Source organism: Panicum virgatum, chromosome 5K (assembly GCF_016808335.1).
Source record: "Panicum virgatum strain AP13 chromosome 5K, P.virgatum_v5, whole genome shotgun sequence".
In the NCBI taxonomy this organism is placed as follows: domain Eukaryota; kingdom Viridiplantae; phylum Streptophyta; class Magnoliopsida; order Poales; family Poaceae; genus Panicum; species Panicum virgatum.
The window spans coordinates 30,992,586-31,009,866 of NC_053140.1; the positions used below are offsets into that span (position 1 = coordinate 30,992,586).

Consider the following 17,281-nt stretch of genomic DNA (forward strand, 5'->3'; position numbering starts at 1 on the left):
CGGCCTGCCAACCCTGGAAACGGTTCAGCCGGAGGTAGGGTCCAGTGGTCGGAAGAGCACCGCACGTCGTGCGGTGTCCGGTGCGCCCCCGGCGGCCCATGAAAATCCGGAGGACCGAGTACCGTCCACGCCCGGTCGTACTCATAACAGCATCAGGTCTCCAAGGTGAATAGCCTCTGGCCAATGGAACAATGTATGCAAGGGAAGTCGGCAAAATGGATCCGTAACTTCGGGAGAAGGATTGGCTCTGAGGGTTGGGCTCGGGGGGTCCCGGCCCCGAACCCGTCGGCTGCCGGTGAACTGCTCGAGCTGCTCACGCGGCGAGAGCGGGCCGCTGCGTGCCGGCCGGGGGACGGACCGGGAACGGCCCTCTCGGGGGCCTTCCCCGGGCGTCGAACAACCAACTCAGAACTGGTACGGCCAAGGGGAATCCGACTGTTTAATTAATCCGACTAGTAGAGTAACTGAGGAAATCTAGGGATCATGTATCTACGGTTCCAATCAACTTCTAGAAACATAAATGCACAATAATTATATAATAAATATTGAATACAGAAATTAAGGATTATGCTCCGGGGCTTGCCTGAGAGTAACACTAAGTCGGTGTTGGTTAGATAATACTCGCTTGGCGAGTAGCTTCCTTTGGTCATGCACATCGGGATCCATCTGTCCATCTTCTAGATGCGTCCACCAGTACACCATCTTCTGGCTCGGCTCCAACTTTAACCTTTAGTTCCACGCATCGCGCATCTAGCGTACCTAGATAAGATGCAACGATGCATGTGCATGAACTTAAGAAAAACACCACATGATGCATTTAAATGAAAGGCATACAAAGCAAGCATAAGGCCACAATTGCATGGCACTGATGATGCAATGCAATGCAATGCAATGCGACTAAAAAGAAAGACGAAACTGGCAACCATTTACTGAACAACACAACAACAAGTTCAAAAGGGAAAAAAAGTCAGCATTGCAATATGATAGGTCATTCAACTTAAATTTAGCCTGAAGTGTTTCCCACAAAAGCGTTACTAAACTTATTTAAGAAAAGACTAAGCAAAGATATAATGCAATCAGGAGTAAGTAGAAGGATTTATTTAACTAACAAGATACATGGAACCAAGTGATATAAAACTAATCCACATTCTAGTCTTTAAAAAAGTTAACAAAACTTATACCAAATCAACGAGTTACTGAAATTAAACTTGCAGAAAAGAATTGCCTAGCAACTATTATAACAGGAAAGCTATGGCTAGCAACTACTAAACAAAAGCAGAAACATGACTTGCAGCTTTAAACTTGTAACCAAATTTTACCAACATGGCAAGGTTTTGATAAAGCATGCAACAAAAATCTACCAACATTTATTGACAACAGAAAGCATTTATTTTAGCCTCAACAAGACAAACTGAACAAAAATAGATTTACAAACATACACATAGCTTCTGGTTCTGAAATTTTTACAGTGAACTAAACATGTAAAGAGTAAGCTACTGCATAAATTTCATAATTTTTTGACTTCCAGAACTGCAGATATTAAATAAACAAGCTAAAACAAGCATTACTCATGATTAAATCAAAACATCACAGAAATATTAACCAAACAGCAAGTTTAGTATTTTTCCTAAGCACTATATGCCAAAACAATGCACAAAAATTAAAACTATATGCCCAACTGGTTTTATATTTTTCTCATGCTCCTAACTCCATTTATGCATTTAACAAGCTAAAAAGGTATTTATCTAGCATAATTAAAACTGCACCCAAAAAGTTGTCAAACAACACATTTCATGGTTCTATCTTATAGAGCATAAAAAGTTGAATCTAACAAAATTAGTTTTGCTTTTTTAACATTTTCCTACTATTTTCTACGGATTTTCAAAGTTTCAAGCGATTTGGTCCCTAAAACACTATTCCTATGAGTCAATGACATTGTAGAAAACCCCCTGGACTTGTTCCAGTTCTTGCACAAAATCCCTCACATGAACGGGAAACAGAGGAGGCGCTTGGGAGCTCGATTCCGGCGGGAGGAGGCTATGCCGGCGGCCGGGGAGTGGTGAAGAAGCACGAGGGAAGCGAGGGCTACCTATGGGTGGTCTCGGTTGATGCCGGGGTGGCCGGAGAAGGGCCGGCGACGGGAGCAGTACCACGGGCGGCCATGGCGGCAGCGCTCTCACCGCCGGCGAGGCAGGTCGACAATGGGGCGGCCATGGGAGGGTTCAGCAGGGTCGGGTAGAGTGGGGGCGCGCGGCAGTGCAGCGCAAAGGCGCGTGTGCGCGGCTCGCGGCAAGTAGCAGCATGCCGACGGCGGCATGGCTCGGGAACGGACGTGGAAACAATGGGAATGCACAAGAACGAGGAGAGCATAAGCTTCAGCGAGTCGAGGGGAGTCGATTTCAACCGTTGGTTGTTGAAGATGATGACCGGAAGTGGGAGTTCACCGCCGAGCGGATCTCGTCGGCCATGGCGGGCTGGCTGACCGGGAATCCTTGATTCCCGGTTGTATGGCGGCCAGAGCTTAGGTTTGAGAGGCTGAGGAGGGAGCTAGGGAGGTGAAGAAGCTTTGGGTGCGAGTGATTTGGCGATGGTGGAGCGGAGGCCGGGGATTCGACCGGCGGACGTGAGCTGCTCGAACTCGGTTTGCCTCTGGCACGAGGAAGAAGAAGGAAACAGATAGAGGATAAGGCTGTGGGATGATAAGGTCGTGGGAGACACACGACGAGGCGACGACGGCGTTGACGCCGAGGATGGACGACACGTGGCGTCGCTCACCGGTGGCGATGCTCGACGTGCGGCAAGCGGGGAGCATAGTAGAGTTTCAAAAGAATTTAACTAAATTTTGATCACCCAAAACTCAATGTTTTACACATAAATTTAAGATTTGGACAAAATAAAAGTTGTAGAGGGAGAAAAGATCTAGAATATTGGTGTTGGGCGAAAGTTGATTTGAGCTTTAGATTTGGTAGAAAAACACGATTTAAAGCTAAACTAACATGAAATGTAACTAACCAGAGCGATTAACACTAATGACCAAGCTCATGCCATGATTAGCGACTAAAGCACAAAATTAACACCCTGGTTGTTACATACAGCATCTTTCTTTATTTATTTACCTAGAGGGTAGTTGCGTGTGTGTCACACTACCTCCTACCATGTTATATATCTTACCCCTATTTATGCAAGAGAATATCCGATCTAGATAAAGTTCATTAACTAGCCTATACTCCTTCATCGCCGCCTTCCCTGCGGAAATATAAATGAAACACCGGTATACTCCTGGGTAAAATGCTACAGCAGTATTTCGTGCGCTTGCGGATTTATTCGTGGCTCATGAAATACCCGCCACCCCCAAATTGGCATCTGCGGGCGTCATTGCTGTTTCCTAGTGGTGATGTTGGTAGCGCCAACTGGCTTCTTCCCTTTACCGTCAGGAGGACCTTGTTGTCGGGTGCCACACAGTGTCTCCCAATTATTTTCCAGGGAGGAAATAGACCCTTCAAGCAACAAATTTTCGATTTGAGTGTGTGAGCTGCACTTGATTTTCACATTATCATTTTGTGCACACACTTTGTGAAAAGTTTTGCTCATGTCATGCTAGTTTGATGATTTTGTGATCCACCTTAATGAATTTTCAATTGGTATCTTCATTGATATCATACAATTGGATCATGATTCATGCAACTAACTCCCTAGGCTACTAACTTTTCCCTCTAAGCATATTGTTCTTGCAAGGCCTTTTTAGGTGATTCGATTTCAAAGGGGGAGAAATTTGGATCAAAGCAAGTTAAATATGGATCAAAAGCAAATATCTTCCAAAGGGGGATAATTTCTTCCAAATGGGGAGAAATGACAAGTGAATCAAGTGAACATATGAGGGAGAAATAGAAAATATGAGGAGAAACAAAGGGGAAACCATGGATTTAGTGGGGGGCCAATCCGACATTAGATGGTGGTAATCATCCAAGCAAGTATAAGTGGTTCAATATGCCAATTTTTGCAAATTTATGCTTGCTTTGATTGTGTTATCGTCAATCACCAAAATGGGGGAGATTGTAACGAACATGGCCCCATTTAGGCCTTTATTTTGTGATTTTGGTGATCAAATGACAATGCAATCAATGAGACTAACAAATTTGTCTAGTGAATCTATCATGTCCTAAGGATGAAGTAAAAAGCCATAGCAAAGAAAAACACGAAGAAAGAACTAAAAGAAACGCTGAATCATACGAGTTCTGCCAAAAATAGTAGCACCGGTTTAACCGATGACCCTACACCAGTTAAACCGGCTGGCATTGGATAGACCGACGCGTAGTCGTCAGAGCAATGGCCCAAGCTGTCCCGAGCCAAGTAAAGAAATCCAGTGCGACCGGTTGAACCGACTGTCGTGAAATGAGCATTACTCAGAGAGCATGTCAAGCGTATAGAAGCCAAGTCTTCAGCTCTGGTTGAACTAGTGGCAATCGGAGCATAGCGTCAGTGCATGACATCAGCAAAAGATGATCTGGTGCAACAACTATATGACGGCCCAGAGTGACCGGTTAAGCCAACACCCTAGCACCGGTTTAACCGATGGTTGCAGACTCAGCTGCAAAAGTGTCACAGAAGCCAATGAATAGTTTCAGCCTGTGAGTGACCAGTTGAACTGACGCCTACGTAGAAAAATGTCCAATGGCTACAAATGGCTACTTCATGTTTGTGGGCTATATATATGGCATCCCCCATCTATTGAGAGAGTGTGTGAGAGCAAGGTGTTCCACCTTGTGTGCTAGTTCTAGAGTGAACCAACTTGTACCTTGGTGCACCGGCCATCCTTGGAGTCTTGGTGACTCGCCGGCACGTCTTCGACCCTCTAGCTTGGTGTGGAGCGGCGTCGTCGACATTGTGTGGGGGATGTGGAGACCCCATTCTTTGTGAAGAAGCTCCTTAGTGGAAAACGAGGCCAAGGTGACCGGAAACTTGGGTAAGCCTTGGTGGTATTGCCTCAGTGGCAAGTCAAGGTGTCCCCGGAAGAGAATTGGTGGCCAAAAAGCGATACTCTTGATTGAGTGCTTCAACAATGTGGAGTGGGAGTAGCTTTGCCTAACCAAACCACGGGATAAATCTCGCGTCAATAATTTGCTTCCTCTCATTTCCTATTTAAGCTTTCGTATTTCATATTGTAACTTATGTGTCTTTACTTTCTTAGGTAGATCAAGCTATGATTGGCTATAGGTTGCAAAACTCTTTTGGGATGAGGGTTTCACACTAAAAAAACCGTAGTTGCACATCTAGTAGCATGTATTAGTTTAATTTTATGTGCAAATTAAATTAGTTGGAGTCATAGGTTAAGATTTTGAATTGCATAATTCACCCTCTTCCCCTCTTAGGCTACCAGCACCCGATCACTTTCACCCACTAATAGAGTTAGATAAAAACTCATAATTTGTGACTGGCTCGGTTTGGCTCGTTGTACTTTTCTGACGAGCTAACCCAAGCATTTAGCTCGGTTCTTATAACACGGTGGCTCGATCTGCTCGAACTCAATGAGCTGGGGCAACAAAGGCGGTCAGCAGGCCATGCTAGCCCACGATCCAGCCCAACAATTTTCACTTACTCGAGTCAGACATTCAAGCGTACCGCATGGCCCTACCATAACATATGTGTTGTCGCAACTCTAGGGCCAACACACGAACGCGGTCGAAAGTGTAGCGAACGACAGCACGACGCAGCGCCGATGTTCAGACCGGTCGGGGGTACTGGTCGGACTAGTTGTCGCCGGGCTGTTCGGCGGTGAAACCAACGAACGTCGCCTGGGAAGGACCCGTCGTGGCAGGCGCACGCGGGGTTGTTCTAGGGTTGGCAGGCCACCTAGAACATCCTCAATCGACGTAGAGACAAATGAGGTACAACAAGTAGTAGATTGAAAAGACTAGGGCAAAAAGAAAAGATAAAAATATTAAAGTTGTATTATTTGATCTATTGGATACCCGAAATCGGCCATGTCCCTTTATATTTATAGGGTGGGATGGACTTATCCCGCAAGGAATTTTTTTACATATAAAAACCTATAAAATAATCTAATTACACATGGACTCCTCATAGACCGGCCAGACCGGTCACACCTACCGGTCAGACCGGTCACACCTACCTGTCAGACCGGTCGGCTTCTGCCAGATCGACTACAGCGTCAGACCGGTCAGACCACTCAGGTGCACCGGTTAGACCGGTCGGTTCTGTTTAATGTCAATTTTGGTTGTCAACTGCCCCCTGTTCTTTGGCAAAACTTGCGTGCCAAAGAACACTCCTCCGAACCAAAATTATCTAAGGGTGATGATTACTAATACATCGGCCATTTTTTGTACTAAGGGCGATAACAAATTAACAGCCATAACTTGCTTTAATTTAAGCTAAAGACGAAACAACTTGCTTTGCCTTCCATATCTTCTTTGTAGTTATTGACTTTACCGGCACGACCTCAGCTTGTTGTTCCATCGATTTCTTATTGCGCGAATGTTGTAATCTTCTTTTTTGAGTATGCGACAAGTCTGAGGGACAACACCTCGGCTTTAAATATCTTGAATCTTGTTTTATGTCTTTCTCACCCACTTTGCTGCAATTAATATCTTTTTTACCAGATTATCGCTAATCGGACTTTGTAAAGCACAACTTGGGTATATAGACGGATAATAAATATAATACAACTGCATATGCATCCTACTATAACCCAAAGTCATATAACTAGGATACCAGCAATACCATGGAGCAATCGGCTTACCAAATGAATACGGCTCAGAAGTGTAATCATCTTGACTTGGACGAGAATCCGATTGCTCTCGATGCTTTGATGGTGGCTTTGTATCCTTAGCTTTGTTTGGCCTTTTCTTCTGTTTCTGGGCGGCCCCTTCCTTCTCATTTTTGGCCAAGATCTCTATGAAGCTCGGCCTTGCTTTGGTCTTGTCATTGGGATTTTTCGCAGAATTCCCAGATAAACCGGTTAGACCGGTTTCCAGACCTGTCAGACCGGTCTTAGTAGACCTTGCGTCTTTCTTGTTTTCCCCCGATCATTGAAATCTTTGATGCAGCCCGAGAATCCTTGTTCTGCAGTACCTTCTATTCTGGCCTTTCTTTCCCAATGATTATATTTTTCCCTTTTATCGATTCGACTTGATTTGGCCGAATCAAAATTTTGGGATTATTTAATTCAAGTAAATGCGTATGTGCAGGAAAAAGATTCTTATCAAACTGCATTTGTGGCACAACTAATCGGCCTTCATTAATAGCCGATTGGATTTGTTTCCGAAGCACATTGCAATCATTAGTGGCATAAGAGAATGAATTATGACATTTGCAATAAGCATGCCACTTTAACTCATCAAGCAGCGGAATAGCATGAGACAATTTAATGTATCCTAATTTCAACAATTCATCAAATATACGATCACATTTGGACACATCAAAAGTAAACTACATATTTTCTTGCCAATTTTTATGAATCAGCTTGAGAGAGCAACTATCATTAGAAGGCCAAACAAACTCAGCAGCATAAACATCTTTACCTTCATCGTTCGAACAATTGGAATCGCATCCAAGCACATAAACAGGACGATTAGACTTTTTATTGGACTTTTGTGAATCTCTAGCTTCTTTAGCCCGACTTTCATTAGCCAGAGCTTTTTGTAAAACTTGACTAACATCTAAAAATTCTTGCCCCTCTAGCTTTGTTTTATGAAAATCAAGTAAACCAGCAAAAGCTAGATTAGCGAAATCTCTATCAGAAATTGTCAAACTATAGCATCGATTTCTAGTATCTCTAAATCTTCTAATATACTCAAAAATATTTTCATGTAACTTTTGTTTAACCGATGTAAGATGTGACAACTTCAATTCAGTTTCACCGGTCAAGAAATAATCATGAAATTTTTGCTCTAAATCAGCAAAAGTGTAAACTGAATTGGGTGGCAATGAAATAAACCAAGTAAATGCACCACCCGATAGAGATAAAGAAAATAACCTCAATTTATAAATGCCATTAGTGCTAGCTTCACATTGTATAATAAATTGGCATATATGCTCCAATGTAGTTCTACTATCATCACTAGTTAATTTAACAAATTTAGAAATTTTGAACCCTCGAGGATATGCAACATAATCATAATTTTAAGGGTATATTCTTCGATAAGTTCGGCATTTTACCTTAGATTCTATACCAAAAGTTTGCCGAAATATCTTGATAACTCCTTCTTTAATGCTACCTGATCCAAGATCAGCGGCGTCAGGCCGGCTTGGGACCAGTGTACTATTAGGTTGAGCAAAATTCGGTGATGTAGAGATATGTCGCAACGAACTTGCTGCCCCATATGGAATATTTGTATTAGGTGATCCATTATAATTAATTCGACTATACTGATTAGCCGAATTAGTCACAATAGCATTATTAGTTAGAATGCCACTAGCCGAACCACTCATTGTCTTATCGGTATTAGATGTAGACGCATTATTACCGATAGACTTTATACCAAGATGTATTTCAATTTGACTAAAACGATCATTAAATATATCATGCATATTTTGACCAATAAATTCCAACTTATTATTCACATGACAAGCAACAACACTATTTATCATATTAGCTACTTGTGAATCAAGATCAGGCTGTTTAATCTCATCAGATTTTACCTCAAATTGAGAAGAGTCGAAGGTGTCATCCTTTGTAACATTCCCTTGTCGGTCGATGGAGAAGTGCGAGATATATTGCTTCTTGGCTTCTTCGTCCAGTCTTTGAATCTCCTTCTCCTTCTCTTCTCTGATCTTCTTCTGGATGTCATTTAGAACTTTCTGATGTTGAGCCGAAAGTTTCTCAACATTCAGCCTCTTAATATTTTTTGGATCAACTTCACATGGTTTAGGTATCTTACCGTCATGGCAACCGATTGATTTTTTCTATTCCCAGCGGAGTCGCCACAAAGTATATGTTGGCGCAAATCTAGGGCCAACACAGGAACGCGCTCGAACGCGCAGCGCCGATGCTCAGACCGGTCGGGTACCTCTCGGACCGATTGTCGCCGAGCTGACCGACGGTGAAACCAATGAACGTCGCCCGGGAAGGACCTGTCTGGTAGGCACACACATGTTCTAGGGTCGACAGGCGACCTAGAACTTTCTCAATCGACATAGAGATGGAGGAACAACAAGTAGTAGATTAGAAAAGTTAGAGCAAAAAGAAAAGATAAAAAGATAAAAGTTTTATTATTTGATCGATTGGATACCCTCAATCGGTCGTAGCCCTTTTAAATTTATATAGTGGGGTAAGAAGTCAAAAAGACAAGGAAGTTCCACATCGATTTAGTCATCATTGCCAGTTGCATAATTGGTGTTGTCTTAGATGAAGCATAACTTTGAGTATTGGATAACTAGATGTGGTTTTCCAGATAAATCTAAGTTACTTTCCAATTATTTAAAGGTTCCAAAATACCATTGTTAATTTACAAATATTTTTTTAAAATTTTATCAAATATTAGTGTTGCCGCAAAAATCGGACGGTGGTCTTCATTGCGCTACCACTAAGTACTGGGAGTTCTTCAATCTTCATAGCTCCAGTGCATGTCCCAATCACAAGGTTCGCGGCATACTAGTTAATTTGACCAGTATAATTGATTAAAAAAATCTATTAATAATGAAAAGAAATGCATCGGCTGGAATTCCAAAGAGTTCTAAATCTCAATGATAATCGATATAAAAGGAATGAAGTCATTGGCTAAGTTCCAAATCTCAAATGATAATTGATTTTAAAGCATGTTTATTAGTGTCCATTGGCTAGAATAGCCTATTGAAGTCATGAACCATATTGAAACAAGTTTTTTTTAATATATAGAGATCAACCTAACTGATGAACTCCAATTTAGCTCCACTCAGCAACACTTTGTAGGAGAGATAAATGTTAGTATTAAATTATTCAATTGGAAAACATTTACTAGAGGGAAGAATTTAAACAACATGTAGTTACTAATTAGGCAATCACTTTGCCCTAGTTCGAGTAGTTTCTCTTAACTAGAAGTTGGAGAATATTTTGTTTAGTAGCTATTTGCAATTACATTGAAGATATTTGTATAATCAACTATATAGTTTGTTCGCAATCTAACAGCGTACGACTGGTTCTTGTAGAAATCTGTGACACCAAACATATATCAAGATCATATCCCGTACATCGGGCTACATCAATGATATCGATCAAGCTACTTTTAAGGATTCCTATCCGGGACAAATAAACCATATCCCATACGTATACCGTATACGAATACTTTCAATTGCTCACTTGATATGTATACGTGTACCAGATACGTACAAATATACGTCTGGGAGAACGCCAGCTTCATGCTCGATGTGCTTTTGTGATTTAGGAGCTAGTCAGATATGTCATTGGCGATTTCTGGGAGCTGCATCGGGTAGCGGTGGATGCAGTCGACCCACGCCCCGTCGGCGCCGGCTGCCGGCTTGACGCACTCCCACGCCACGCTGTTGCAGTCGAAGCCGGCGCCGAAGGAGATCATCCACACCCGGTCGCCCTTCTTCATCATCCCCTTGGCCTCGATGTACGCCAGCTCGTACAGCACGGAGCTGCTCGACGTGTTCCCGAACCGGTGCAGCGTCATCCGGGACGCCTCCACGTCCTCGTCGGAGAGGCCGAGGCCTGCCTGGACCTCGTCGATCACCCCGCGACCGCCTGCGTGGATGCAGATGTGCTCGAACGCCGTCCGGAAGTCGGGACGGTAGAGCCTCACCTTGGCGCGCCCGCTGAGGAGCTTCCGCTTGAGGAAGGAGAGCGCGACGAGGAGCTGCTCCGAGGCCGGCAGGACGAGCGGGCCGAAGGCGGCGATGTTGCTCTTGAGCGCGTGGCCGGCGGTGGTGGCGAGGTCCTTGGAGAGACGGATCCCCGTGTTGCCCCTGGCGTCCTCCTCCTGGAACACGCACCGGTAGTCGGCGTCACGCGCGGCCGTCACGGTGCGCACCACGCGGGTGAGCCTGAACCGCGCCCGCTCCGATGAGTTGGAGAGGATCATGGCGGCGGCGCCCATGCGGAAGAGGCAGTTGGGGAGCAGCATGGCGCGCTCCATGCCAACGTAGTACTGCGATGAGAGGATCTCCGTGGACACGATGAGGACGTTCGTTCCCGGCGGCGCCACCTGCAGGAGGTTCTTGGCCAGGCCGACGGAGACGAGCCCCGCGCTGCACCCCATCCCGGACAGGTTGACGTTCTGCACGTCGGCGCGGAGGTTGTACCTGTTGACGACCATGTCGGCGAAGACCGGCGTGGGCGTGAAGATGCTGCAGTTGACGATGAGCGCGTCGATCTCCTCGGGCTTGACGGTGGACCTGGCGAAGACGTCGTCGACGGCGGAGAAGATGACCAGCTCGGTCTCGTCGCGGGAGGCCTTGAGGCTGCGGTCGGGCGGCATGTAGTGGTAGGCCTCCGGCACGCAGGTCTCCTCGCCGAGGCCGGAGCGCTCGAGCAGGCGGATGGCGAAGCTGACGCTCTCCTCGTCGACCAGGTACGGCATCAGGCGCGCGTGCTCCAGGCACGTGGCGAACGGCGCCCGGAACCACGGCTTGGGCCGGAAGCAGCCGTACTCGACGAGGTACACGTCCTTGGGCCGGCCCACGCGCCTCAGCTTGGCGCCGGCGGCGACCACCAGCAGCGCCAGCAGCCAGTGGACCGGCCGGACCGCCCGCACCAGCGCGAGCGCCGCCTCGGGGCTCGTTCTCTGGAGCGCCGCGGCGGCGGCGGCCGCGGCGACGATGGCGAGGAAGTTGTCGACGACGAGCCTGTACATGGTCCAGAGGAACCTGACATGGAGCGGCGGCGTGTTCATCTCGTGGCAGGCCGGATGCGCGTGTGCGTGCCCTGCCGTATAGTATGGGCTCTGTGCGTGACTGCACGCGTGGGTATTTCGGTCTGCCGGTGCAAGAGAGTGGAGGGCGACTGTGGGGGATTTAATGTGCGTGTCGAGGGGCATTATCGGAAGGGAGCGCCGTGCCGCGCTGCAAACTGCGCCACTGAACGGCATAAATGCGTTGCCAATCAGGCAGTCTCGCAAAATTCACTCGCCTTGTTTAGTTTTTCGTAAAAAAATTTACACATCAATTTTGGACACATGTAAGTCATATTAAATATAGATGAAAGAAAAATCGATTTTCACAGATTGCCTATAAATTACGAGACGAATTTTTTGAGTCTAATTAGATCGTGATTATATAATAAATTGCTACAGTAAACATGTGCTAATGACTGATTAATTCATCTCGTAGTTTATTAGTTTTGTGATTAGTCCATATTTAATACTTCAATGTGAAAATATTCTATTTCCAATGTTTTATCCAAACGAACTAAATAAGATAAGTTCTGTAATTAGCTTTGTGATTAGTCTATATTTAATACTTCAAATATGAAAAGATTTCATTAAAATTTTACCCAAATGAACTAAACAAGATTTTCCAAATGAACTTCAAATATGAAAATATTCCACTTCATGGTTTTATGGCACAATTATCAATATTTTGAATTTGTAATCAAATACAATGAATTCCATAGGGATGAAATTTCTATCATCTCGTGAAACTCTCCCTCTTCCCTCCGTACACTTAGAGAAAGGCTAATGGTCTCCAACTGCTGCTGGCTGCAAGAGTACCAAATCACCATGCATGGTAGCGGACACCACTAGCATTCATTGCGCAGTAGTAAGAGCAAAAGTTATTTGCGCCGGCTTCCGGCGAGCCGGCGAGCACTTTGCGAGCCGCCCGCTCCATTATCTCTCCTATTTTCTTTCTTTCACGTAGAATAATCTCGCAAGCTCTTCACCCATCCATAATATTTGCTTTATATTACCTTGCCATTCCACAAATTTTCTGATGTGACATAATTAAAACTTCTTATAAATTCTGTCTAATTAATTTGGACTGTAGTGCCAATCAAATCCGTTCGACCAAAGGGCCTTTCCATCTGTCCCCGGTTGGTCACATATGGAGAAATGGAGTTTTTCTGCCTTTGACGATTCATGCAAGCACGCACGATCAGCATGGTCACACGTACCACAGACAGACTTGGTCAGGGATCGTGCGTGGCGAGCATAGCCGCCGTGCACCGCATGCAAAACAAAAGGCGGAATAGTCAATATCGTCCTTTATAACCTTCTATTTTTTTTCCGAGGGTTATGACCTTCTAATTATCCAGCCCCTCAGCATTATTATTTCGTACTATGCTACATTACTCGTGTCCGTGATCCCAGCTGCCTTCCACATGGGATCCGCCTAGCTAGTGGGTTATAGCCCCTCCTTGTATCACTAATTCTCAGGTTGAGACGAGTGAGCAGTGACTGTAGGCTGTTGCGCTTGGAGGTAGATTATGTTAAGAATAAAAATAGGATTAGTGATTAATTTATTGTAAATAGTAATTAGATTTATTACATCATTGGCAGTTACAAACATCACGAAGGGACCAGAATAGACACCCTTTCTCTCTTGTACATATAAAAGAAGAAGACATCACGCTCTCTGGCAACGGCACTTGCTGACGACAAAGAAGAAGGCCACTGTAGGGAGACTTCACCGGAGTTCCTCGCCGGAGACCTCGCCGGAATCCCTGCACAGCGCCGGAGTCCCTGCAAGGTAAACCAACATGACGACTCCCAAAGTACCTTCCATGAATACCATAGTCGACTCCATTACGGACGCAGTGGAGAACGCCATCATTCGCGGCAACTAGTCTGGCGGCGTTCGTCGATTCATGGTGCAAGGCGTTGTTCACCGTGCCCTACGCGACATCCACCACCAGAGGATCGCTCTCCAGCACTCGAGCGACCATCATGAGCGTCGTTCACTACAGACTGCATCAGGCCTTGTTCTCCCTGCCAGGGGCGTTGAAATGGCGCCACCACCACCAGCGACATCGATGTCGCCAATGGCGGCGGTGGCGCCATGGCGGCACGGCGTGGGGCACCTCAGTTCCCCAACAGAGATGCCGACGCCAAGAAGTGATCACCGGCCTTCGCCTACGACATCACTGTCAAAAGTTGGAGAAACAAATTAATGAGTATGTATCGAGGTCAATTGTAGTAAAATTTTGTTGTTTACTTTTTTTTAATGTGCTGGTCGATATATGTCTTGTCTCTTGGCATCACAAATACCCGATGCAGATGGGATTGACATTTACGCCAAAGGAGACATGACAGTTAAAGGGAAATAAAAACCTGTAAATCTACAGAGTGTAATGCTGCTAGCGGAGAAAGATGTCAAACTAAAGTGGGCCCCAGCTATTATGACGCTACCTAAGCACCCGAGGCCAACAAATCTAGCTAGGCTGTGTTTAGTTCCCACGAAAAACACGGTTGAAAAAACACTGTACCACATTATAGTACTTTTCGTTTGTTTGAGATAAATATTGTCCTATCATGACCTAACTATACTCAAAAGATTCGTCTCGCAACGTACATCAAAATTATGCAATTAGTTTTTTTATTTACCTACATTTAGTACTCCATGCATGGGTCATTTGCTATATTTAATATTTCGATGTGATGGAGATGTGATGAAAAATTTGGAAAATTTGAAAATTTTGTGGGAACTGAACACAGCCTAGTGAAGTATTGACTTGGAGCCAACGTATGGACAATGGTAGACTTGTCATACGACTCTCCAATATGCACATTTAACCATTATTACTACATTTTAGTATTATATTGTGTATTCGTAAAGACCCAATAAACTCCTAATTTTTTTTGAGGAGAATAAACTCCTAAACTATGAAACTAAGTTATAAGATAAATTCATGCATTCCAATGATTTTCTTTTTGCAACAACATATTTAAAAATTGCTAGTAATATTCAAACTCCAAAAAGTTTCACCAAGTCTTACTCAATATACCTAGTAATCCTATTGTTTTAAGTATGTGTTTTATTCTATATGTATTTGATTATATAACGTTATTAATCATATAATTGTAGATTAAGCAGTACTACAAAGCATGCGTATGCAATGAGAAGAATTAACGCTTATATGTGCAACACCAATGTGGCAATCTGTACATACGTACTAACCGTGTTTCCGAAAACAGAGCTAGCTTAAGATACCCACGGGTGAAAAAAGGCCGTGTTTGGTTGTGTTGTGAAAATGTTTTGACGAGAGAGAAACGATGTTTTGACCACTAATTAAGGGTATTAAATAAAGTCTAATTACAAAATTACCTCCACAACTATGGTACTGTAGCAGTTGCTCTAGCTAATGAAGCCTTTGACCGCACGATTAGAGGATGATTTAGCGCGGTCACTGTAGCATCACTGTAGCCATCATGATGAAACTTGGCTCATTAGATTCGTCTCGAAAATTTACACTCATTCCTAAAAAGGTTTTACAAATAGACTTCATTTAGTATTGTATGCGGGCATTCGTTTTTTTGTGAAATCTTAACAAGACCTCTAACCAAATATGACCAAAAATTCGATCATATCATGCGCAAGCGCAACTCATGGTCATCCTCCGTTGTGAAGTCAGTACGGTGAAAATGGTGATCTTTATCACCTTGTCGGCGGCCGCAGCCCCGATCTGTCACTTGTTGTCCAGATCAGAGATCAGGCGGCGCAGCGAGTAAAGGGTGCCCTAGCCCCCACGGTGCGGCATGCACGCATTGGACCAGAACCTGCCGGCCGTAGGTGGGTGAGTTGAGGTCAGAGCAAGTAATTATAGGAGGCGGAGAGTTGGCTGAGAGCTGACGTGGAAGAAAAATAAAGAAGAACAGAGAAGGGTTGCGGGCGGAGAGGCTAAACTGGTGTGGTCATTGACTGCTCCTTCCTGCTGCACATTAACTGGCAATGAGGTCCACCACCACGGCGCCTCCTCCCAGCCTGCACTGGGCGTATTCTATTAAACTTGCTCTGGGATAGCGTCGCGGATAGCAACGCCATTACTCCGGTGGTAGCTGTACGGTGAGCTCGCTCGTCGCCTGATCGCCTACCGGCTCGTGACATAATCATTGCGGCTTCCGGGCGCGGCGCAAGTTGCTCGCCGGCCGGCTGGCTACTGAAAGTTCCAACGGCCGCGCAGCCGTATCCACGTGAGCACATTGACTAAACCGAGCGCCTCTTCGCGCGGCCTTGATTTGGTTACCCCAAGAAATAAATTGGTATTGCCTGCTACGGTAAACAGAGACTTTGTTCAAGGCAAAGTCTTGTGGACGGAGTTAGAAATCAAATGATTTGGCCTCATCTATAAGTGGTTCAATAATTAGATATAGAATAAATAAGAAACTATTTACCAGTAATAAATAAATTTAAGAGCATATCCATAAATAGATAAACCAAAGTATTTAAAATGAATATGATTACCCACAAAAATAAAGTATTTAATTATATGAAAATTAGTTGAACCTAATCTTTATATACCGTTACTATCATGAATAGTTTCAATGATGTACTATCATTAGCCTTACTAAAATTAACAACATTTGTTAACTAACAGAGATAACTTTTAGTTAATTTCAGGAAGGTGCCTCACTCTTTCTAATACGGATAATTTCCTTTATTTTCGCATTAGAAATCTATATATAGAGTAAACAATGAAAAGCAGATTGCACATATCCATTTTAGTATTATATTAGAACAGTATACAAATAGGATATCCGTATTTATGTTTTAGCGGATACATGTACAAGATAACTCCGATATCCATATTCACATTTCCAATTAAGCAAGATTTAGGAGCACACGCCCGAAAACTAGTGCACGGGCTACAAATCGGCAATAATCATCCAACATCCATTCATTAGTACGTGTGTTTAAGACATTTTGAAAGGAATTGGTGCTCATGCGACTAAGAAAGGGAGAGGTGAATTAGACAAATTGAAAATTTTAACATAAGGTTTCCACTACTATGCACAAAATATAAATTAAACTATACTATCTAAATGTGCAACTAGAGCTAATTCCATCGACCTAATAAGAGTTTTGCAACCTTGAGTCAATGCTAATAAAGAACTATAAAAAAATAAGAACTCATAAGTTGCACGAACGAAATGTATAAACGTACACTACTAGAAAACATGCCTTCAACGCCGATTGAGAAGACCCATAGATACTGGTTTTGCAACCGATTCCCCGAAACCAAGACCATCGGCCTTGGTCTAAAGACACCGGGTATTTTAACCGGTGCCTTTGGACACCATTGGTACCGGTTGGAAAAAAACAACCAGTACTTTTAAGGCTACCACACTGATGCAAGCGAGCAACCTCTTTGGCACCGGTCGGTTGGCCGTCT

General features: G+C 44.2%; 1 protein-coding gene across 1 annotated transcript; it reads right to left on the reverse strand.

Moving 5' to 3' along the window:
- Positions 1-10,112: 10,112 nt before the first annotated feature.
- LOC120707095 (3-ketoacyl-CoA synthase 5-like) lies at positions 10,113-11,949 on the reverse strand. Its single transcript, XM_039991870.1, has one exon. The coding sequence runs from the start codon at positions 11,847-11,849 to the stop codon at positions 10,383-10,385; it is 1,467 nt and encodes a 488-aa protein (XP_039847804.1). The 5' UTR covers positions 11,850-11,949; the 3' UTR covers positions 10,113-10,382.
- Between the last annotated feature and the right edge of the window lie 5,332 nt (positions 11,950-17,281).